The 24188-nt window shown below is 33.8% G+C and overlaps 1 protein-coding gene and 2 long non-coding RNA genes across 8 annotated transcripts; 2 read left to right on the top strand and 1 right to left on the bottom strand.

Annotated features, from left to right (window-relative positions):
• The first annotated feature begins 681 nt into the window (after positions 1-681).
• LOC139891623 (uncharacterized) lies at positions 682-2158 on the top strand. Its single transcript, XR_011773741.1, has 3 exons — positions 682-791; positions 1115-1184; positions 2004-2158. It is a non-coding gene; the product is annotated as an uncharacterized lncRNA (long non-coding RNA).
• Positions 2159-7681: 5523 nt separating this feature from the next.
• On the top strand, positions 7682-11793 carry LOC139890887 (uncharacterized). Of its 6 annotated transcripts, none has more exons than XR_011773469.1 (5): positions 7682-8045; positions 8830-8904; positions 9438-9490; positions 10662-11058; positions 11153-11793. It is a non-coding gene; the product is annotated as an uncharacterized lncRNA (long non-coding RNA). The 6 variants fall into 6 exon arrangements; XR_011773471.1 differs by having other exon boundaries at positions 9435-9490; XR_011773470.1 differs by having other exon boundaries at positions 8830-9490; positions 10662-10806; positions 10968-11058.
• Positions 11794-21903: 10110 nt separating this feature from the next.
• Positions 21904-22929, bottom strand: LOC139887893 (uncharacterized). The gene is made up of 2 exons (XM_071870941.1): positions 22733-22929; positions 21904-22540 (listed from the first exon to the last, which is right to left on the bottom strand). Exons 1-2 carry the CDS (start codon positions 22927-22929, stop codon positions 21904-21906), a joined length of 834 nt encoding a protein of 277 aa, XP_071727042.1.
• Positions 22930-24188: the final 1259 nt, after the last annotated feature.

The raw sequence follows: 24188 nt of genomic DNA, 5'->3' as shown, positions 1-24188 counted from the left end.
GTTCCATCTCTACAAGGTTGAAACTTTTGTCTAACATCACAATTTACTCATACTCTTTAACCCTAGCATTTCACATTTTAATTAATGGTAAAGTGCAACTTTTATCCAGAGAATATAATTTCCGTCTCTATGATATTTCGTATCCAACCCTTTATTTTTCTCTATTTTTATTCATCACTTTATATTTAGACAAAACAATAAAGATGGTCACTCGCTTTGTTGCTACGTTAAATGATGTTGTACAAAAAACACAAAGTTTTACTAATGTGTGTTGTTTACAAAAAACATATTTTACTAATTCAACTACAATAGTATTTTTGACACTTTTCCTATAATATCGTTACTTCATATTTAAGTTTAAATACCAATAATGTTCGTGAATGAGTTCACGTGCAACGCACGGACTCATAAATCTGGTATATATATATATATATATATATATATATATATATATATATATATATATATATATATATATATATATATCACTCTGTACCTTAAATAGAGTTTTTATTAGCTAATAATTATTTTCAAAACAACCTTCTTTATAACCCTTAGATCAAAAAAGACATGTCCACATTCATCATCTACTACGATTACGATTAGCTAATAAATCGAAAAAAATTCTGTAACTACCTAAACTAACCTTCACCAAATTAAAACCCGTAGTCAATTAGAGACGTAGCCTGGGATCGTGAACCCTAATTATACAATTCTTCAACAGAATTGCCATCAGAAAAAGAAAAAAAAATTCAGTAAACGTGAAGAGCATCCATCCATAATTCGACCAGGTTTGTTCATTCACATTCAACTTTCTTATTTTAGTTTCAAAGTATGTGTAATTGCTCTCTACAGCTATTTCGTGGCGATACGATCTTGATTAAGGTAGTTTTTTTAATATGATTTTTGTTAGATTGATGTTGGTTTAGGTGTTTTACTATATTGATTTATGTTTTTGTTAGTAGGGTTTGTGTTAATATGTGAATATGCTTATGGTTTTTAGTATGATCTTAGAAAATTATTAGTATTGTTTTCTAGCATTGATCTGGTTTATGTGGCTTTGATTTTACTTCGTCATAATGATGTTGGTTTATGTGGCTTTGATTTTTGTTAGAGTGACTACTTCGTCAATTCCCAGGCCAATTGCATCAACATGTACTTTCTCTGCTCCTTTAACTCTTCAGGTTGTTGTTTCCTTCGCCTTCTAATTTACTGCATTCGCTTATTTGTAAATATAATTGGGTTTTGATGTTCATAGATGATCTATGTTTTGTAAAGAGTATGTGCAATTTTGGTTTCATTATTTGTTGATGTTTACTTTGTGACTTATGTTTTATAGACTCCATGCGATATTGTTGTTTCGTGATTTATTGTTGTATGGTCAGTAAACATATAAGAAGTGTAGTTTGTTTTTTCATGTTTGCTCAACTTGAGCAACCCATATCCTATTTTTGGTGAAGGTTTTATCCCTGTGACTGCTGTAAAGGAAATGGAGATTATAGCAGCCTTGTCAAATGCTTTTGGGTTTGGTCGAACAAATGTGTATACCGGGAAGGGTGGGAGATGTTGGGTCAAGACCAAAAGATAGCTTGGGTTGAAACGGGACATGGGTCGAACGGGTCAGATTTTATAGACGGTGTTGGTCTAAATGGGTTGGGTGATAGATAGTGGAAGCATGAGTATAAAGACTACTATAATTAAGTGGATTCTTATGAAAAACTATCTTTAACTATCCCTATATTTAGACATGAAAAACTATCCCACGTATCAAACTTTTTGACTAAATTTAAGTAATTTTGTCTAATATGTTTATCTATAATTTTGTTTAATTTAGGTTTTTTGTTTTTTCTTTGAATTAGAATGATTACAAGTTCAAAACTATATCTTGAAAGATCACGAATTATCTCTTTTTAATGTCAATATGCATGATGATTTGGTCCCTTTTCACGGGCTTCTTTTACCGCCCCCGTGATCATATTTGACCACAACTTGATATATTTCAGTGGATGCAATTTTCGTATCACGAAAGAGCTAAAGCTTTGGAGGTGGTTCAATACTTCAAAGAATATAAAAACAAGGGGAACTTGACATGGTAGCAGTAAGTTTATATACTTTTCAAATACCGTATCTTGAAACTCATGACTTCTTGCAACCACTTGAACGCGTCAGTAAAAGCGTTGCTAACGAATGAAATAAACTCGAAGAACCAGCTACTGCAATCAAACACATTCTTCCTAATGGGACTGGGACTTATAGTATTAGTCAAGTTTCTTGTATTGGTCAAATTCAAAGGATGCCAAAGGCGGAGGGGGTCGTAATCACTGCTGCACAATCTACTGGTCGTGATAAAAATTCAAATGACAGTTCTTGTACTGGGAGTGGTTTCTCACTTTGGGAAAAGTCTCCTCCACATACACGTAAGTAATATTACATATAAGCCAACTCATAAGCTACAACTATTTAAAAGTTACTATTTCTTTATTTCGATGTTGCCTTTTTGATTAAGTAGATATAATTTACTAATAACCCGACCAAAGTGTTGAGGTTGTTGAACAGAGTGGTACTCCAAATGAAGACTACATCGGCTGCGTCCAAAATGTTGTAGGTGTTAAGCAGAGCGGTACTCCAAATGAAGACCTAAAAGAACGGCGATCAATTTACATCATTAATTCAAAGTAAGTTCACGAATTACCTACAATTGCACTAACAAAAATACAGTGTATCAACACTTGAATACAATAACAACCAACTTTTTTCTTTCCAATTCCAGTGACAACACCGTACAACTAACTTTGTGGAACGAGCAAGCTACTTACTTCGACTTGGAAGCTTACAATGCGCAACAATAACCTATAATCATCGCCACAAGCGCCTGCTGGGTAAAAGAAAACAAATGTAAGTTTCCATGAATAGCACTTAGAGGACTGTTATGTATAACTTAGTGTTTTAGTTTTTTCAAAGTTATGAGATTGAATATTAGTTTAGCTTTTGACCAAAATTGTCAAAATGACATTTTTTTGGAAATGTGAGAAATGGAATTGTAGTGTGATCCACTCTTATTCGTATCATCTAATGTGAAGGCTCTAAAATACATATTTTGGTAGTTGTGAATTGTTTCTGGACAGAATGACTTGCAACTGAATGTGGAGCTCAGTATTGGATTTACAACTTTTACTTTGATTAGTCAAACATGAATGTGTTACATCCCGTAACATATTGCATTATGAATAGCTCTAACTATGATGATATAGTTAACTTTACATGAAAATTTCATTTCTATTATTTTATTACAGTTAACTGTAGTACTGTACTACAAGTGAAAATACTGTTTAGTAGTTGTGATTACCTGCAACTCATGATCTTTCATATATCTAATACTGTATTTGTTTTTGTTTTTGCAGTTCTCTATACTATTGAGTTTCAAAAGAAGGGGACTACTGCCATACTTTTTTGTCGGGTATGCTGCCATCTATGTAACTCCGTTTGGCGTTTGTAAGCTGTAAACGCTATCCGCTTTTGTAAACATAAACATATCTGAAATGTAAATAAGTTTGTAACTACTTTTGCAAACATCAAACGAAAGACTAGATCGGCCGCCGCATCGTGCACATGCTTGTTATTATCAAATGAAAAATGTAACTTTAAACTTGTGAACATCAAAGTTGGTGAATTGGGCGGGTTTTATATAGTTATTAGAACAACTATAATTAGATATAGTACTAACTTTTCTAGCTCAACGAATAATGGATCTCCTAGATGTCATAGTAATGAGTATTAAATCCTTTTTTGCATTTAATATTGAATATTTGACTAGATCTTTTGAACCATTTATATTGTATTTTCGTTAATAATATTGAAATCTATATTTGTAGGGTGTTACGTTTTCCATTGTGGAGATGATATACTACGGTCCAAGCCTTTAGATCACGACTCATATAAATCTGGTTACGGGTTTAACGTGTACGTTTTTTATTTTCTTACTATGTGAGGAACAACTGTGTTCATCCAGGATAAAACACAACCAAGATTGACCCATTTATAAGTAAATGAGTCAAAATTGCCACCTATATGATAGCACCTTCATGTTTGGGACGTTTGTTTGCTTTGTTGTCCATTGTCCTTAATCTAGCATACGATTCATGTCTTGGAGGTTATGTTGCCTTTGCTTCTCAAATAAGTTTTGATCCTCAAGTGACCTAAGTTAAAGGGCAACGACTTATGCATTTCTTTCTTAACCATTAGACATTTAAAATTCTACACCGTAGAGACAACATTTTGTGTAATTGATTTGAGTATGAGTAGAAGTACATGACTGACTTAAAGGAAACACTACTTAAATCCCTGAGGCGTTCTCAAAGGGTTTGAAGTGTGCGTTTCAACTAATGCGCAACCTTCTATCAATACTCTATCTGATGGTGGAAATGTAAGTTAACTACTTTTCTTTATTTATATTTTCTCATTCGTAGTTTCAGCAATTTAATAAAACTGAATGTTGGTGTGGCTCTTTGTGTTAGCTTTCTTGTTTGTTGCCAATTCAGGTTAGTCGCAAACTCTCTATAAGTAATACTATGTTCGAGTTATGGTTATAAGAAGTAGTCATATTTCCTTTTCCTGCCTTGCTACGTTATACCACCAAAAAGAATGTAGTATACAAAGAAGTGTATCAATACGTTTCACATTTGATATTTCTCGAACGATGTTTTTTGGTTTAATAAACAATTAGTGAAGGTTAGGCTAACTGTCGGAAGTTTAAACGACCGAAGGAAGAGTTAGACAAACTACAACTTTGAATATTTTTTTTAATAATATACATGTTTCTAACAAAATATAATGTTTTGATTCCTATAGGCCGACCAATAACGTGAAAGGTTTTGTCAGAGATCCACAAGATAATCACCATAAGACAAAAAGTTATGACATTATTCACAATTAACGATCATCTCAAAAGATTAATGACATTAACGAATTTGTGGGAAACTACACTGAAATTGAGAAAAAAAAAAATCAAAAAGTTACATTATCAACGCATTAAACTATATACGTCGAACTTATTTACAGATACGAACCGTCGATTACTATTATTTTTGAATTAAGTCTGTTACTTTATTTTCAACAAAATTTGTTTATTTATATTTTTACACATTTTAACTTCCGGAATGTTATATTGTTTATTTGTGTTATCACGGTTGAAGATTGTCTTAAAATATCATCATTCCATCAAACCCGCGAAACCGCGGGTCTTTAACTAGTATATATATATATATATATATATATATATATATATATATATATATATATATATATATATATTAGTTTTATAAGCCCGTGCGTTGCACGGTAGTTGAATAAAACATTAAAAATTAACTGACATGTGACATATTTAATATGGTGATAACATGTGACATATATGCACAAGTTTATGAGCCCGTCTGATGCTTTTTTTGGTTATTTATATTATTATGATTATTATATATTTTATTACTAAATATTTTTAAAAAAAATCGGAACAAAAACAATATAGTGACACGTGACATAAATATATAAAGGGGTTACATTTAGTAAATTTAATATGCTTGTGACATGTAGTAGATATATATACAAGTTTTATGAGTTCATTTGATACATTTTTTTTTTTATTATTTTATATTTTATTATAAATAATCAAAAGAAACATTTTATGCCTTTCGTTGTGAATTGTAATTTGTTTTTGGTAAAGATTATGTATACCTTACATAATTTAATCGCACACATGATTACTACTTTTTTTTAACTCAATATAGAAACTTTGAACGTACATAGCTTTTATATTTATAATATTTATTTTATTTAAAATAATATTTAACTAAATTATTGTATTTAAAATATTAATACTTTCCTTAATTAAAAAAATCAATACTACATATTAGAAGAATCAACAAAATGACGCGTGACAGTTTTAATGAGAAGATTACACGTGAGCATTAAGGAGAAGATTACACGTCAGCATTAAGGTGAAGAGGAAGAGGAGGCGTGTTTTTTGTCAAGGGTTTTTTTGAATGAAGCGTGCAAAAGTCTAACTTAATACAACCATCAATAGTTACTTAACTTAGATTTCTAACTTAATATACATGTACTACATCAAAAACCATATAAATAACAATTAACAGTAACAATTTAAAATCGAAAGAAAGCAAACAAATTTTCTAAAAATAAACAGCCTTGATATAAATTGATAAAATCGTAAACTTACTGCAATATCATATTTGAATAGTCTTCAAATCGAAACAGTTCTTCTCACCAAAGATATATAATATGCAAATATGAAATTGAAGGAATAATAAATAATACTTCGTAGAATCTAAAATATTAAAATCCAAACTCACAAAATGAGTGAAAAAACCCTAAAAATGAATGAAAAACTGATATTACCTAAAAAGAAGATGATGTGAACAGAGGTGACTTCAATTCTGAAATCGAAAATTCTTGAAGAATGAAATAAAGCACTTCATAATTGATGGTAATTTAATTTTTCTTTCCAATTAAATTTCGCCTTTTCTTTATCAACGCATCTCAGAGTATCGATAACCTTTTTGCACTTGGCGAACCCTAATTTAAAGTTCTTCTAGATGAAGATGTAGTGGTTTCTTTTTTAGTCCAGTTGTTGATAGTGAATGATGGAATAGATACGACATTATTCAATGAACCCTAATTTTCATCGACCCTTATCGATAATCCTTTTGCACTTCACGAACCCTAATTTTAAGTTTTTCCTGATAGTAGTAGGTGTAATGAAATAAAACTCAAAAAAGACGTGCATTTAGTAGGAAGAGGTGAAGAGGAATAGGAGGCGTGTTTTTTGTCAAGGGTTTTTTTGAATGAAGCGTGCAAAAGTCTAACCAGGTGAATAAAGAAAGATGATGAAAAATAGAAAATTACGTAGTAATAATATATTTAAGTTATTAAATATTTAGATACTATAAGTACAATTTTTTTAATTAGAAAATATTTAGGACTAATAACATCATCTAAGTGACCTAATTTTTTTTCTTTTTTTTTTGATTTTCTCTTAACAGAGAAATTAGTCTAATAATGACCTCATCATTATAAGATTTTAATAGAAACTATAGATAATATCTCTAATAAATTAAATCTTGTGGTTGATTAAGTATGAATCTGTGCTAATTATATATATATTCAAGTGAGCGATTGTATTTTTTTTGTTTTATTGAATAAATCCAATTTTAGCAATCCCCTAATTAATAGGTTGATTTTTTCAATCTCTTAGTCAGCGTAATTTTTATTTTTTTATGTATCTATTTATACATTATTATTATAAAAGTTTGAATTAATAGGTTTTCATTTTAATTTTATTATACAAATATCAATACTAGCATTATTGAATGTTAAAGTATACATGTATATGTATAGATGTATAGATAGATATCTATCTATACTCTATACTATATATTAAAACAAACATAAAAATATGTCATCTAAATCTATAACTTTTAATCTTAGCCATCCATGCATAAGCTATCATTAAATCTCAACCATTAAAAACGCCATGTAATGATTATTACCCCATAATCTTCGAGTTAAAAATAATAAGACTAAAATACCCTTACACTTCTAAAAAACACGGGATAAAAAATAGAAAACTAGGGTTCTTCACAATTTCATTCATTCACGTTAAATTACGGAAGAAGACCCTAATTTTCTCCCTAAAAACACACGACTCAAATCAAATTCAAGATTAAATCTTTCTTCTCCTAAATCGAACATCTAAAACGTGATTGTGTGAAGAAGAAATGGTTTTGATTTTGATCCTAACCTGTGTTACGATTTAACATGAAGAATAATCAATTTGTGAGACCCGTTATATTTTGTTACGATCAAAGGATGCAATTAGTTCAAACCGACATACTTTCAGACTATGTCTTTCTGTTTGAAGCCCCCAATTGACAGCATTCTGATCGGTTATTTACGTAATACAGAAGACCGATGTGAAGGACACGAGAGATCATTAGCCTTCTGCATATATTGATGAACTTGCTCAAGCCTCTAAGGTAGGGTTTCTGATTTTAAATGTTGTAATTTTAAATTTATAATTATAATCTATTTCTGTAAGTTATGGTTTGATTTTGATCAACTTTGTAATGGCTATGTTCTGTACTATCACTCTATAATTGTATTATTGTATTATTATTGTTATTATAAAAGCTAATCTACACAAATAAGCACCTAACTTATAAGCTTATTGTTCAGTTGATTTAGGGTTCTTTTAGGTGTTTTTGAATTGGAATTATTTTAAATTTTATTTGATTTTTATTCCGGTACAACATTATTTGTCATCTAGAGTTGATATAATCTTTTTAAACATAATGTTCATTAATAAGTGTTTTTTTCCAGTATAAGTTTCAGTTTTGTTACAACTTCATAAAGATATTACAGTATATTTATATTTATATGATTTATTATAGTATAAATATAATATATATGGATTTTTGGTTTTAAAATTATTACCCTTAGTGCCAGAAGCATCATCACCTCCATAAAAAGTAGCATGAGCATCAACCAACCTCCATTGTTCCCTTGAATCATGGACACCATTGAGAGAATGCCAAGTGCTAAAACCAGAACTAGACACATTAAAAATTCAAGATATGTTAAAAATGACGAAATAAATAAATAAAGGTTAAACCTTTTGAGAAATAGTACATGGATCAGAAAGAGGTGATGGTTGTGATGAAGTGTTGTGGAATGTAAAGTCATTTTAAAGGTTTTTTGTTTTTATTATGAGAATTTGAACACGTTCCCTAAGAATTGACACTTGCTGTTGTGTATGTGTAGCAACTGACATGAAATCGCCAGGTGCCGTACTCTAATGTGACAATAAGCAATGTTGAATCGGGCCAAATTTATCAGGTAGTGTACAACTTTTGATACAAGAAATGCAAGTTAAAGCAACATGACTATTTTGGACTTTGATGACTACGATATAGAAAGTTTTAACCATGTTTAGTAACACGTGAAATTTTTATTTAATATGTCTCTTAATCTTTGTTAGTAGTTTTGCAGAGAGGTTTAATTGATTCTACCTTTGTGTGATGCATATGGGCTTGAATTCACCTTTTGCATCATAAATATATAATTTCTGCAATGTCTCAGCTAATCTTATCTTTCATTGTGTATTTTGAGGGTGTGTTGCTTTTTTATATTTTGCCTATATTATAGTTTTTTATGTGTTATTTTGGCGTTTCATGTGGTTGTTCAAGTGTATTGTTTATTGCATATTGTTAGTTTTCTACAAATTCGAGTTCAGTTGGTTGTTTCTGCTGTTGCTTGACTATATTTGACTGTAATCTGTTAGGTTTCTCATTTTACATGCATTTAAAGGTAATTGCCACAAAAAGGGTTTGCAACATAGTAATGATAAGGTTGTTGTTCAAAAATAGCAGCAGTACCAGTAGGTGGACCAATTTGATTTCGCATCTCAAGATTCAGACTCAAGGTAATTCTTGCTTTTGTTGTATATATGATGCATATAAGCTTTTGTGATAACATCTGTATCGAGAGTTTGTCATCGAATTCTGCTCTAGGTAGTTACATCCTATTCATTTTGATTCAGTCTTATATTACTTTCTATGCTTTTTGTGTTGTAATTATCCTACAACTTATTGAATCGTATAACTGGGACAAATTCTATACCAATATCGGTTGGTCAAAACTGTAACTTTTGAGTCATATGTTTAGATATGAGTATTTTATGGTTTTACGAGACTTTCGGAAGTAAAGTGATGGTATAACTATAATCAAAATGATGAAAAATCATTTTGATGACTATTTGAACACTTGATACGTTTGGGCTAAAAAGTGTCAAAATGGGTGATGGTCAGCTTGGGCATGTCCACTATATCAAGTTATGTAAGTTTGCAAGTTTTAGTGTTTTAGAAAAATTGATTCTTGGCATATTTTGGTTGAAATGGGAATATATAATCAATTTGGGTCATATGCTCCTATTTTGACCCGTATGCGTAATTTTAAGAAAACAAAAGCCCCTAAAATTTTAGGAATATCATTATAGACTTATAGTATTAATCGGGTCAGCCCAGATACGTTAGTTTAAATTCTGGGTTATCAACGGGAACTTTTTACTATTTTGTTAAGTGTCAAAAATGACTCTCGGACTTACTTTGCGAGCTTATAAGTTGAAAAGAGTATGGTTTTAGTAAAAACTAATAAGTGGATTATAAAGTAGACCCAAAAAGCTTCAAAATGATATACGATATGTTTAGGTTTGTCGAGTATAAAAGGTTTTAATTTGATGTTAAAATGGGACTGGCATGCTGAACCTGCTGTAAGGGCTATATGTAACAGCAACAGTCAAACTCTTGGCTGTTTTCGTAAAGCCATAACTTTCAAACCGTAGCTCCGTCTATATCGAATAAGCTGTCTATAGAAAGGTAAGAGAGTATACTTTCCAGTGGTCATGATGTAAGACATTATATCGGATTGTGTGGGACCTAAAATCAGTTGAAAAGTGACTGTTTTATATAAAAAAAAGCTTTCTTTCCTAGATCTTCACTTTTGAAATAAGACCCCGGGCAGTCCTATATGTCACTACCGTGGCAATTTTAGCCTCTGAATATGCTAATTTTTTATGCTCGCAAATATTGATGTAGATGAAATTGGGTTCCGTTGCCACGACATAATTACATGGTCAAGAGTAGCTTTTCTTAAAATCCTCCAAAAAGGAAAAAAGAAATGTGGCACCAAACGATGAGCAAGCTAATATCATCAAGCTCCAAGCTAAAGTTTCTGCGACAAGTACGTTTTCTCATTTTCTTCCTTATTTGCTGCAGGTAGTTTCATGCTATAGTGAGACATGATACTCCGGTCCTCACAGGTAACGAAACTCACTGCTCATTTTATACTTGGATACATACCTGTATCTAACATTATTACACAAAACAAAACATATTATATAGGATTTGTACATGAAGTTGGCAATATTAGACCTACCAGAAAGGCAAACACTACACAAAGGAAATGTCACACAATCAACATCAAGAATCTAAGGTAACAAAACCATAAACCAACTTTTCCAATAAATTCACATCCAAATATTATACATTCGAATATTAACAACATATAATACAACAAATGTAAACAGTGACAACATCGTCTAACTGATGCTATGGAATGAATTTGCAACTAATTTCGACAAGGTTTATTATGAATCATTGCCAAAACCATTTATTATGGCAGTCAGCTCCTGCTGGGTGAAAAATCCAGAAGGTAATGAACTCTACTATGCACCTATTTATCCTGTCTTTAATTGTCTCTTAAGGTCAACATTTATGCAGGCAAGTACATGAATCAATCTGCGCGTAGTAAGTACCGATCATTAATTCTACACATCTTCATTTTCAAAAACAAGTGCAGGGAAAATATGCATTGAACTCATCACTTCAGTTAAAACTGGACCAGGTTCACAATTCTCGAAAAAGAAAAGTACATAAACATGAAAACAGTTGCAAGCAATTGCATTCCTGCTCTCATAAGACCCTCAATTTGCACAGTAAGAAAAAAACATCAATTCATATTAAACACAAGCACAAGTATGTGGGAACCTATTCTTCATCTGCTATTGATGGTGTAAGTGGTGATGTATGTTCGACTTTTTCAAAAAGAACGAAAATATATGTTAAACAAGTCATCATGTGGATATTGTGGCTCGAGTTTTTCATATGAAGGTTCAACAATTTATAGCGGTCGTAAAAGAAGAAGAACTTTTCGAACCTTATAAAGCAGGTTTTTACTTTGTATCATTAAATTTATATTTCAGTGTCTGATATCTTAACATTATATGTGTGACTTTCTTTTAGCTTATATTTTACAATCATTTGATATTCCCATTTGCATATGTTATCAACATTATCACACTTGCACCTAAACACAAATAGCCAGACCCATTTGTTGCAGACTTGGCATCTGGACATCAAGTTTTTGCTTTAAACGAAAATTATTTTTATATTTATCATATGTAGTCCATCTTATCATTCTGCTGTTTCTAATGCTTAGTAGTTATTCTGGTGTTACATGAATATCTTCTGTTTTTACCGGATACTAATGAGTTATTGTTCCAACACAGTATTGATTACTGTGATTGTTCTTTCGATTAAAATATCTGTATACTAACTTATACCAACTATTTTTTTCTCTTTTGAATTGTATTGTATTGTTATATCAATTGAATTTCAGAAAAGATGTCTTCTTCATTGTCAAACATTATTATGAGTTCAACTAGCTGTGAGGTCATATGAACCTGAGGATGTCGATAATAACCCTCTTCCCTAAAGACGAAGAAAACACAACATAAAAAGGGACTAAGCAATATCAAAGAAGAATCTCTGCAGTATTGCTACAAAGTAATCGTATCTAAATGTCATATTCTTTTTGCTAATGTAAATAAATAGTGCTACGGAGTAATCATCTGTAATGAAAAACTATAAACGCTATCTAAATGTCGTATTCATTTTGCTAATGTAAATAAATAGCGCTACGGAGTAATCATTTGTAATGACAAACTATAAACACTGTCCGATAATTATTCTCATTCAACTTTGTGTTAAAGATAATTTTTAACAATATTCTCATTCAACTCTGGACTGTTCTTAATCTTTTTTTTTTTTTTTTTTTCAAGTTTAATGTTTTCAACTTTGTGTTATTTGTTTTTTTAAAGGTTATAACTTGTTTGTTTTATTACGAGTAATTGAACATTACTACTGAAATTGTTTTGTTTTCGTAACAGCCTAACAAATCCTATATAAAAAATAATTATTCTGACGATTTAAACCTTGATTCGTCCCTAAAAAAATCCCGCGAATTCGCGGGTTTTAAGCTAGTTTATTATATTATATTAATTAATATTTTAGACACGTTTGACCGATTCATTAATCTCAACTGAATAATTAGATAAAAATGAATAAGATTATGATAAATACGAATACGATTACGATTAGGATTGATTACGATTCATGCTTATTACGTTTGTATCTTATAAATAATATCTCTAATAAATTATATCTTGTGGTTGACTAAATCTGAACCTGTGCTAATTATACATGTATTATTGTATATATAAGGCTTCATGTCATTCAATTCGGTAGTCAAGGACAGAAGTTGTACGTGCAGTAAGAAGTTTAAAGGTAAAATTGCTTACATGAACTCTTAATTAATTAATCTTTTGTTAATTAATCTTCTGTTAATTAATCTTAAAGGTAAAGGATTTGAATAAATTTTTGATTTAAGAGAAACAACTATTGGATTGGTTGGTAATGGTGCCGTTAGAAGTGGTGGAGTTAATCCAGATGGTACAATCTTTTTTACCTGCAAGAGAAGCTGCCCGTACCATGGTGTTATCTAAGTTATGGCTGTATGCTTGGTCTACCACCAGCCCTAGCCTTAGGATCTCATGTGATACGACCAGTCGGTCATTTATAAGGACTAAATGGTTGGAAGCCATGTTGATCTCCCGTCATAATTACCTTAGGACGCTTAGTGTAAAGGTGGATCCCAACTTTTGCATCCTTTGGGTTCCTCATTTCACATTATGGGTTCCTCCAGCTGTTACCAATTGTGTGTCTTTACGAGTATTGGAGTTGGTTAAGGTGTACATAAGTCAAGATGTACTTGATAACCTATTCTCTACATGTACCTTACTTGAGGTGATAAACGTTAGATTTCTCAATATTTTAGATACAATCAAGATTAGAAGACTCCGCTGTCTTCGAGATTTAATAATAGTTCCACTACGAGAAGATATCAAGTTGGAAATTGATGACGTCCCAAGTCTTTGCTCGTTTGCTTACATGTCAAAGCCATGGGTGAGTGCGGGGTTCGGTTTCAGTGAACGCTCTAGGGGACTAGAGTATGGATTAGCTGCTAATTCGGAATCTTTTGCAAGTGTGAGACACCTATGTTTAAGCAAGGTGATAATGAACCGCACACTTCTTGACACCATCAACTCAGTATTTCCTTTTCTCGAAAGTTTAACCATTGACATGGAATGTTGTTGGTTGACTTGTATGGAAATCACTTGTACTTCTTTGAAAAGACTCAACCTCGTATGGACGGAAGACAGTTATGTCAATCGTGATTACGCTTCATTAAAGTTCATTTGCCCTTCAAGGTTACTATTTTTCCGATACGAGTGCTCTCAAGGAAATTGAAATAATACTGAAGCTGAGGCTGAGCTACACATATTCTACGTCGTCATTCTTTACCCGCATCTGGGAAGCATTCAATATATCGAGCAAGGTTAAGATTAAAGTTATAAGCACGCATGATGGTTATGTAGTGCCATGTAACATAAACCTTAATCTCAAACCGGCTACAGCTACTAATGTCGAGGAGATAACATTTGTAAAATTTTCAAGTAAGGATCTATGGGATCACTCATCACTCTTTGATGCGTTTATTTCGATTTGTCATCCTAAGTATGTCAATGTGTCGTCCATTCAAAACAATCACTCCTTGAAGCTAGTCATAGAAGCGATGATCAAATGGGCAAGAAGCATGAGCGACCTTAAAGATGTTGAAATGAAAAACGATAGAAATGGAAGATGGGAAACTCTGAAAAATGCTCCAATAAGTAGTAGTTCTGTTGAGGGATATGGATTAAGTTGTGATCTCTATACTTATTTCAGTGGTATGTTTAAACTAAACTGGAAGCTAGTCGTAGAAGCAATGATTAAATGGACAAGAAGCCGGAGCGACCTTAAAGATGTTGAAATGAAAAACGATAGCGATAGACGATTGGAAACTATGAAAGATGGTCCAATAAGTTCTCTTGAGGGATTAAGTTGTGATCCGTATGGTTATACTGCTGTGTTTAAACTAAACTGGTAGCTAGGCACAGGGCCGGTCCCGAGAATTTAAGTGCCCCGAACGATGCGAAGAAAAAAGGCCCCAAGACTCGAAAAAATAATATAAATATAAAATAATTAAAAAAACATGACAATTAACTTCATATCAATAAACATAAAGAGTTTAACATTAGAATTACATACCGTAATAGTTAACCAATGATTTTTGAAGCTCTCCTCGCATTCTTGGTAGCAAATTGTTTAATTACCTCTTCACAATTTATATTCTCTAAGATTTCATTCTTAATAGTTATCATCGCCAATCCACTCAGTCTTTGTTGGGACATTGTGGATCGTAGGTAATTTTTCAATAACTTCAGCTTTGAAAAGCTCCTTTCCGCAGATGCCACTGTAACTGGAATAGTCAATAATATTCTAAAGTTGCACAAAACCTTCTCTTTTTGGTATACGGACCAGTAACTATGTTATTATCTCTTTTAGGACCCTTTTCAACCAAAAGTTTAATCTCATCAGAATTAAGTCCTTCCCAACTTCTCGGGTCAAATATATCAACAATGTTATGTATCACATCTTCTTCATTTATATTTGTCTGAACGTGTTCATCTTTTTTCGCCTCTTGTTCATCAATATGCTCTTGGCCTTCTGTTTCTTCTAGATTTACTTGTACATGCTCGTGCCTTTCAAGAGTCGGTTTATTCAAATACTTTTCTAGTGCACCAGCTTGAGACTTTTTCATTTTTTTCATCTAGTCTTTTTCTCTTACGTTTTTCACAACCGGATAATTGTTTAGGAGCCATCTTTAATCCTATTCACCAAATCTATAAGAGTATAAGACAATAACCATAAAACAATAGTTAAGGCAAAGATCATACATTATGATTATTAATATTACTCAATTGAATTTGTTAATAAATAAAAAAAAAATTACATTCTGTTGCACAATATGTCAAAATATCACATGGGTCATGTACCATTGGTACTCTAAAGAGTAAAGTCCAAAAAAGATACTTTAAATCTCTAATCTCCACATATTAATTCAATTATTATTCAGATACTTTGCCACTTCGGAGTAATATTTAATTCAAATACAATATGTGAATCAATTCAAACAATGAAACAAACTGTTGTGATCACTATATTCGGAGACCGGAGTAATAAACTAATACTTAATTCAAACACTGAAACACAATACATTGATTCCTATAATTACAGAGTATAATTAATAATTTATATAAATATATAATGGATAGAAGTCAAAGAACATAGAAGATAAAAAGAACAAAAAGAATTTACCTGTCTCAGGCGACAACTTACGAACCCTTTTTTTCTTTTTTTTCTTTTTTTTGTCGAGTGAAATTTGGAAATTGGAAGCGATCGATCGGTCACTGATATTATATCCCTTATTCCTTTCAGCAACTGGGCTTGAAATGCTTGAAAAGAGAAGGAAAAAAAAAAGCCCCAAAATTATATAGGCTAGTATTCAAGGCATGATATATTTGGGCCCCTTAAAAAATTGGGCCCTGAACAAATGTCCACTTTGTTACCCTATTGGGCCGCCCCTGGCTAGGCATTCTCCGTACAACAAAACTATTCCTATAAATAATACATGAATATATGGATGGTGATCGAAGGGGCAAAACCGGTTACATGCTAGTGATGTTACCATTTTTTTTTTTTTTTTACTACGTAGCAAGTCAAAAGCTCTTTCAATATTAATGATACATGAATGATAAAGGGGCACACAAGTGACATTCTCATCTTTTATTGCGTTTTGTTATTATTTGTATCAAGTGATCAAGTGATTTAACATTATGTATCACATTACCGTTTCTTAGTATTAGTATTTAGTATTAGTATTATTTTTCAATTATTTAAAGATATGAAGAAACTCCAAACAAAATAGAATTCCAAACAAAATAGAAACTCCCGTAACCAAACATCTTTGGAAATCCAAACAAACCTGTGAGTAGATCCACCAAAAGTTTGAACATTTTTTTCAGGCTAAAAACATAAATTTAAATTGATACTACATCAAGGATCAAACCAAAGTTACAGTTGACATATCCTACCGACCTGCGTGAATAGATCTAACGATCTAGGTGAACAACCGTAGATTAACAAGCTTGAGGCTAAAACTTGCAACAATACCAACAACAATACACAAACAAACTACTAACAATAACAAGTGAGACTAGTCGACCCGACGACAATACACAACTTGAGCCCAAAGAAGCACCCGAAAATTGTAAACGCTAGAAACAATTGATGGCGAGTAACCATTGGTGAGAATCTCCAAAAATTTGAACATGATACATATTGTACTACTCATAATAACTCATACTAATTTTATTTTATTTTTTGAAAAAAAACAGGAAAATATATTAATAAAAAAAGTGAAAATTGGAACTTACAACATGGAAAAAGCTGGGTTGACAATTTGACATACAATAACTAACACACATAAACAAACCATTAGACCCAAAAACAAAAGTAACAAACAAACATTACTGTACTATGTATGTATTACTCCTATTATATTATATTATATATAAAATATAAATATAAATATAATATATAATATATAATATAATATAATATAATATAATATAATATTAATATATATATATAATTATATAATATAATATATAATTGGTTGAAAGGTCAGTGTTAAAAAGTCTAAAGGGGTAAAAAGAAAGCAAAGGGACCTTTTCTGCTCATTACCAAAAAGTTTGGCCAGCAAATTAAATCAAGGAAATTACTATGATTTTTGCTTCATTTGATTTTCTTATAAACGGAACAGCGACCAAATTGAGGACACGTTTCAAGGCGTATCGTGAATTCATGATGGATACTTGTGACTGTCAAGGATCTCAATGTAATTAAGGTAAATTCTTAATTTCTATACGATGTTAGGGTTTATGTTAATATTGAATTTGGGATTTTGCTAAATGGGTATGTTGATGTAATTATCTATTGAAATTTAAGCATCATATATTCAATTAGAAACCATCGTGTGTGATTCAGCATAATTTAAACTAATATTATGATGAATGCCTGTATTTGGTTAAAATTTATCTTGGTAACGTTGTAAAATGGGTCAATCGTATTACCCTTTACCAACATCTGTTAATACTTGGTAAGTTATTAGGAGTTAAAATATAATGAAATTGATTGATAAGACCTTGTTATAAGTTGATTAAAGTGTTGAAATGATAAGAAGACTAGAATTGGTCAAAAGTCCATTGTTTGAGCTTTATAACTCTAATACAGTATGTAGACGAATAGATTAATGATCTTGAATCGTTTGTAACTCGATCTAGAGGCGGAAAACTCTAAAACAAGGTTTAATCGAATAACGGGTCGTATCGGTGTCGAATAGGTCAAACCTAGAATGAAAATCTAGATTTGAACGACTCCTAACATTTGGTGGTATTGGACTTGGGAATCGACTGGAACGAAAACACACGGATTAGGGTTGATAGAATGAGTAACCTCACAATGGAGGTCTAAACCCGTATATATACTGCCATCAGACACAGTCGGTCGACTGTGTGGACTTAGTCGGTCGAGTGAGTGAACTCACTCGGTCGACTGTGTTTGCAATTTAACTATTGATTTAATATAAACGCGACACATAAAGATTCAATAGTCACAATATAAAATGTTATTACATGACTGAGTGTATACAAATGATAAACGTAGAACTAGGGATTATGCAACAACACAGTATACATTATTAGATTTGTATTACAGTGATGGGATGGAACAAAATATGAAAGTGGGTTGAAGTTACCACTTGAATCGAAAGTGACCAACCGGGTTGAAGAATCCCTTAAATAAAGAAATAATATTAATTGGTGTATCTAATGTTACAGAATCTGACGTAAGTGTATAAACGTTCCCATAATACTTGTAAAATCAAATATTCAAATGTGAAGTGTTTTGATAAGTACTAAATGGGTCGAAACTGGTACGTTAATTGGATAAGTCTCACGGATAACGCAATTTGATCAAGTCTTTTTAATCTTGAGTGCATAGTTAAGAATGTATAAGCGATCGATCCCATTTAACGTTCAAATGCGTTCAGGATTATAATTGACCGTGGGTGGTTAAGAGGGTCAATCTCTTCTCTTGTAATATCTTGATGGATATTACAAGCTTTTTTTTTTGAAAGGCAAACAAGTGATATATAACATTGCATGAAAGAATTACAAAGAAGGAATGCAAGGGCTGCACAAAGAGTCTGCACGTAACCCCCACATTCTACACATAACTCACACTATACATTCCCACTTTTGATCGATAACAGTAGGCCTAATATATAAAAAAAACAGCCCAAACATGAGAATATATACAAGTATGATTTAAGGAACTCGAAGTCTTATGATAGCATCCGTCAAAACTACGCTGCCACCCTATCCAGGATCGAAATTACTCATCAGGTCTGACAACCACCTTTGCCAATCTAGCAATTTGTGCTTTAACCGGTTATTAACCCATTCAAAACGTCTTTACTTGGATTTTACTAACGATTTTTGGAGTAGCCCATGAATCTTTGTGAAAAGTTTTTTGGTTTCTATTATTCCAAATATAATACCCGTGACCCACTCGACCGCCTACCAAATCGCTTCCACACCCGCAAACCCGCCACCTTTATCCCCCGAGAACATATTAAGAATATTCACGACACTAGGAGCACTCCGGCCCCACCATTTATACACCCCATTCCAGATTTCTTGAACACATTTGCAAGAAAGTAAGGCGTGCTCGACAGATTCAGGTACCTCGCTGCATGAGGGCACAAAACGGACCCAAGATCTACACCACGTTTGTCTAATTCCGTTCTTACCGCTATACGTCCCTTGAGAACCCGCCATATGAATATGCCTACCTTTTGCGGTATTAAATTGTTGCGTAGTGTACCAGAGTTGGAAACATAACCTGCCAAGATAAGATCGTCGATTGTGTAGGCCATTACCTTCGTCCCATACACCCCACTGTTGTCCAGCTTGCACACCCACGACCCAGCCCTATTGTCGAAGCCCGTAACCCCTTGGATCAGTGAGGTTAGTTCCTCTAGCTCACCGACTAATCTACCTCTAATGCTCCTCATCCAATGCCACGAAAAAGACCAAGAACCATTATCAACTATTACTCTATCCTTCACCATCGCATTTTGATTGTCTTCCAACCGATATAGTCGAGGAAATCTTTCTTTTAAACGCGTACCACCAACCCAGACGTCTTCTCAGAAGAATGTGTCCCCACCATAGCCAAGCTTTTTCTCGAACAACAAGTTAAAGTCTAGTCCAATGTTGAGTACATCTTTCCCAAGTTTGATAATGTTGCTTTAAACCGAATTAGATCTGCACGTAGTAGTAGAATTAGTGGACCCCAACCCTTCGTTCCGCCCATAAATGCTTTTGATGACCTTAACCCATAGTGTGGTACTTTCGGTACGAAAGCGCCACCACCATTTTCCCACTAAAGCCCAATTTTTATCCTTGAGGGACCCAATATTTAACCCGCCCGCCCCATATGAAACAAGGATCGATTCCCATTTAACCCACGACAATTTTGAGTCACTACTCGTCCCGCCCCAAAAAAACTTGCTATTCAATTTCTCGAGAAGATTAATAACACCTGCGGGAGCACAGAATAACGAGAAGAAATAAAGTGGAAGGCTACTAAGAACCGATTTTATAAGGGTTAATCGCCCCCCATATGACATCGTACGCGCCTTCCATTCCGATAACCTCTTCGTGAATTTCTCAACCACCGTCTTCCAAGCACTCAACTTACACATATGTTTACCAATAGGCATGCCTAGATAATTAACAGGTAGTTTGCCCACCCCACGGCCAATCCTTAAAGCAAGATGTTCAATATCAGACTGAGCAACCCCCACCCTACGTAAACAGCTTTTGGTCATGTTTATTTTATGTCCAGAAACTTTCTCAAAACATATCAGAGTTTTCTGCACGTTCGACACGTTTCTCTTACTCCACTTACCAAAAAATATAGCGTTGTCAGCAAATTGTAGATGAGATATACCCACTTTATCTAGCCCCACCTCAGCCCCCAAGATCAGCGCATTTCTAACCGCAATGTTGGCTAAGATATTTAATCCTTCACCTGCAATGATAAAAAGATAGGGTGAAAGATGATCTCCTTGCCTGATACCTCTTTCAAGCATAAATTCCTTAGTGGGTGAGCCATTAACTAGCACCGAAATGGAAGCCGAGCGAAAACAAGTTTCGATCCAGCTAATCCGCTTAGATCCAAACCCCATATTGGCCATGATATCAAACAAATACTTCCATCTCACACTATCAAACGCCTTCTCGAAGTCCGCTTTGAAAATGAAACATTTAGATTTTCTTCTCCTCATCAACCAATTCGTTAGCAACCAGAATACTATCCAGAATAGATCTACCTTTGATATACGCAGATTGCTCTATGCTAACGAGTTTGCAAATAACCGTCCGAAGCCGACACGATAACACTTTTGCAATAATCTTGTAATAGCTCCCTAAAAGACTTATAGGTCGATAATCACGAAGACATATTGGGTCTTTTTTCTTAGGGATCAAAGTGATAAATGAAGCATTGCAACCTGGAGATATCTCACCACATTCCCAAAACCACCGAATCGCCTTCATTAGATCATCCTTAATGAGCCACCAATTTTTTTTTATAGAATTTGAAGTTAAAACCATCCGGACCGGGTGCCTTGGACGGTCCACAATCTTTTATCGCTCTGAAAGGCAGTTCTAGCTCGAATGCGTCATCAGCTGAAATTTTGGGAGTTTCAAAACCCGATAATCTGAAACCTCTAGTATCACGGTCTACATAGATTTTTTTTGAAATGCTCGAAAACTTCTTCTTTTACCTCCTTTGGACCCCTCCTGCCAAACACCGTTTATATGCAGACCACGAATATTGGTTTTGACATTTCTACGCTTGATGACCGAGTGGAAGAACTTAGAGTTCTCATCACCTCCAATAGCCCATTTGATTCTCGCTTTTTGTCTCAACATGTTGCGTTTATCCATGTCTTTTTTGAGCCAATTGCCTCTAGTTTCCAACCATTACCTTCTCTCTCGTTGTCTGAAAGAATTCTGTTTTCAGCCTCAATCTCCCACAAGCTGCTTTTATCAATTAATTCCTTAATCTCGGTGTCAAGCCTTCCATAAGTATTAGTGCTCCATTCCTTCAGACGATCTTTCACTCTCTTAAGTTTCAGCCTAAATACCGTGTCCGGTCTGTGAGTTGTGTCATTTTCATTCCAGGCCACTTCGATAACATCCCCTACACCTGCTTCCTCGAGCCAAGCATCAAATACCCTAAAGGGTTTCGGACCAACGTCAGTACTCCCATTTTTTAACAAAATAGGTGAATGATCCGTGAGTTTCCTATCGAGCGAATAAGCAGCTAAGTCGTTCCATAATTGTGCAAAATTATCAGAAACGAGAAGCCGATCTAGCTTGCTGAACTTCACACCATCGTCACTAATCCAGATAAACTTTTTGCCTACTAGTGGAACTTCCAAAAGGCCATTCTCCTCAATGAAATCATTGAAACGAGACGCTCTTCTTTCTTTTTTCCTTTCATGCTCATATCTCACCTCGTTGAAATCTCCGCACAAAACCCATGCCACATTATTGAATCTGAGTAATTTATCAAGACTCTCTCAGAACCTTCTCTTTTTAACATCACTATGAGGACCATATACGTTGACTACCACTATCTATGTATCATATCCCGTGAGTTTCCCTTTAATTGCGATAAAAAATTCGCCCTCAACAGCTTGCTCGACTATAAATACACTAAAATCCCATAAGAGTAATAAACCTCCGGACCTGCCTACAACATGCTTTTCTACATAACCGACGTCCACAGAACCCCACAAACTCTCTACCCAACTTTCATTAACACCATGACATCTGGTTTCTTGTATCGCAGCAACAACAGGTCTTGAACTAGATATGATGCCCCTAAACCAGCCCTCTTTACCCTCTACTTTAAAACCACGAATGTTAATGGAAAGGATCTTCATAATGATACAATTACTTACCGACGAGGAGACGAATGCAATAGGATTAAAGATCTTGTTCGCCAATCAACCCTAGTAGTTGCGCATAATCACACAGGTTTATACTACCCTCCTAATTGCCATCTGAGGTGTTGACCTTCCGAATAGTGCATCTTGATTTACTGCTAACGATGTCATCAACAGTAGCTAGACGAGGACGTTTAGACCCTGCGAATTTGGTATTGAGCTTACCTCTTGCAATCTTTTTTTTTTTTGAACGGCGATTTTTTTGGCATCAGTAGATCATTTCTTTCAACAACCCTCATCATTTGCACGTAACACACACGTTCGGGCGGAAACTCGAACCCGATCGACGGTACCCGGGAACACATCCATTCGGGTAGTGGTTCCGGGTAGGGCTCCGTGAACGAATCCGGTAAAACCTCCCTATAGGGTCAATATATACCACCATTATTGGTGTTCAATTGGTTCAAAGAAAATCATGTCATCCCTAAGGATCGAACCCATGACCCCTCCCTATCCCATGACACAAAGTACATGGGGAGAACCGTTGGGCTATGCCCACAAGTTCCCTCTTGCAACCTTTTTGGCCTTGATAATACGTGAGGAGTATCTCCAATTGCGAATTTTCTCCCAAGTCGTGATCGATTTGTGACTACGGATCGAGTCATACCTCTTATCAGAAACCCTAGTCCTTCTATTTGTTTTTCCGTCGAATGAGCATGTGAAGCTGTTAACAGCATCGTTAATTTGATCAAGGGGCATGAGTCCACTAACACTAAGATTTTTTGGGCCTAAATCATTTTGATCAAGGCCCACCTTCTCAGTCCCCTAAATTTGGTTCCGTAGTCTCAAAATCATTCAACTCATTTGACTCACAATTTGGGCCAATATCGCCATTTGGGCTCTTCAGCCCAATACCCACCTCTTGGCCAATCTTATGACCCAACGAAGTTACTGGATCCTCGACCTCATTGCTTGTTCCCATATCCCTAGGATTGTTTTCTTTTTCAATGTCTATGTTACTTGCACGTTTGTAATTAAAGATACTTGAACCCCCAAATCCATCATTAAAATCGCCGTGACATTTTTTGGAACCAACGCAATCCCTAGGAAAGTGAGAGAAGGACTCTTCAGTTTCCAATTTTTTGGAGCTCTATTTGCTTCCCGAAGATTCCATCGGAACCGGTTTCTGCTCATCATCTTCGTCAGAGGAATCGCCGGAATCCTCAAACTCATCATCTTCTTGATCATCTTGACCC

This window comes from Rutidosis leptorrhynchoides, chromosome 2, assembly GCF_046630445.1.
Source record: "Rutidosis leptorrhynchoides isolate AG116_Rl617_1_P2 chromosome 2, CSIRO_AGI_Rlap_v1, whole genome shotgun sequence".
Lineage (NCBI taxonomy): Eukaryota > Viridiplantae > Streptophyta > Magnoliopsida > Asterales > Asteraceae > Rutidosis > Rutidosis leptorrhynchoides.
The sequence above is the reverse complement of the archived record's forward strand: the minus strand, read 5'-3'. Positions and strand labels throughout refer to the sequence as shown.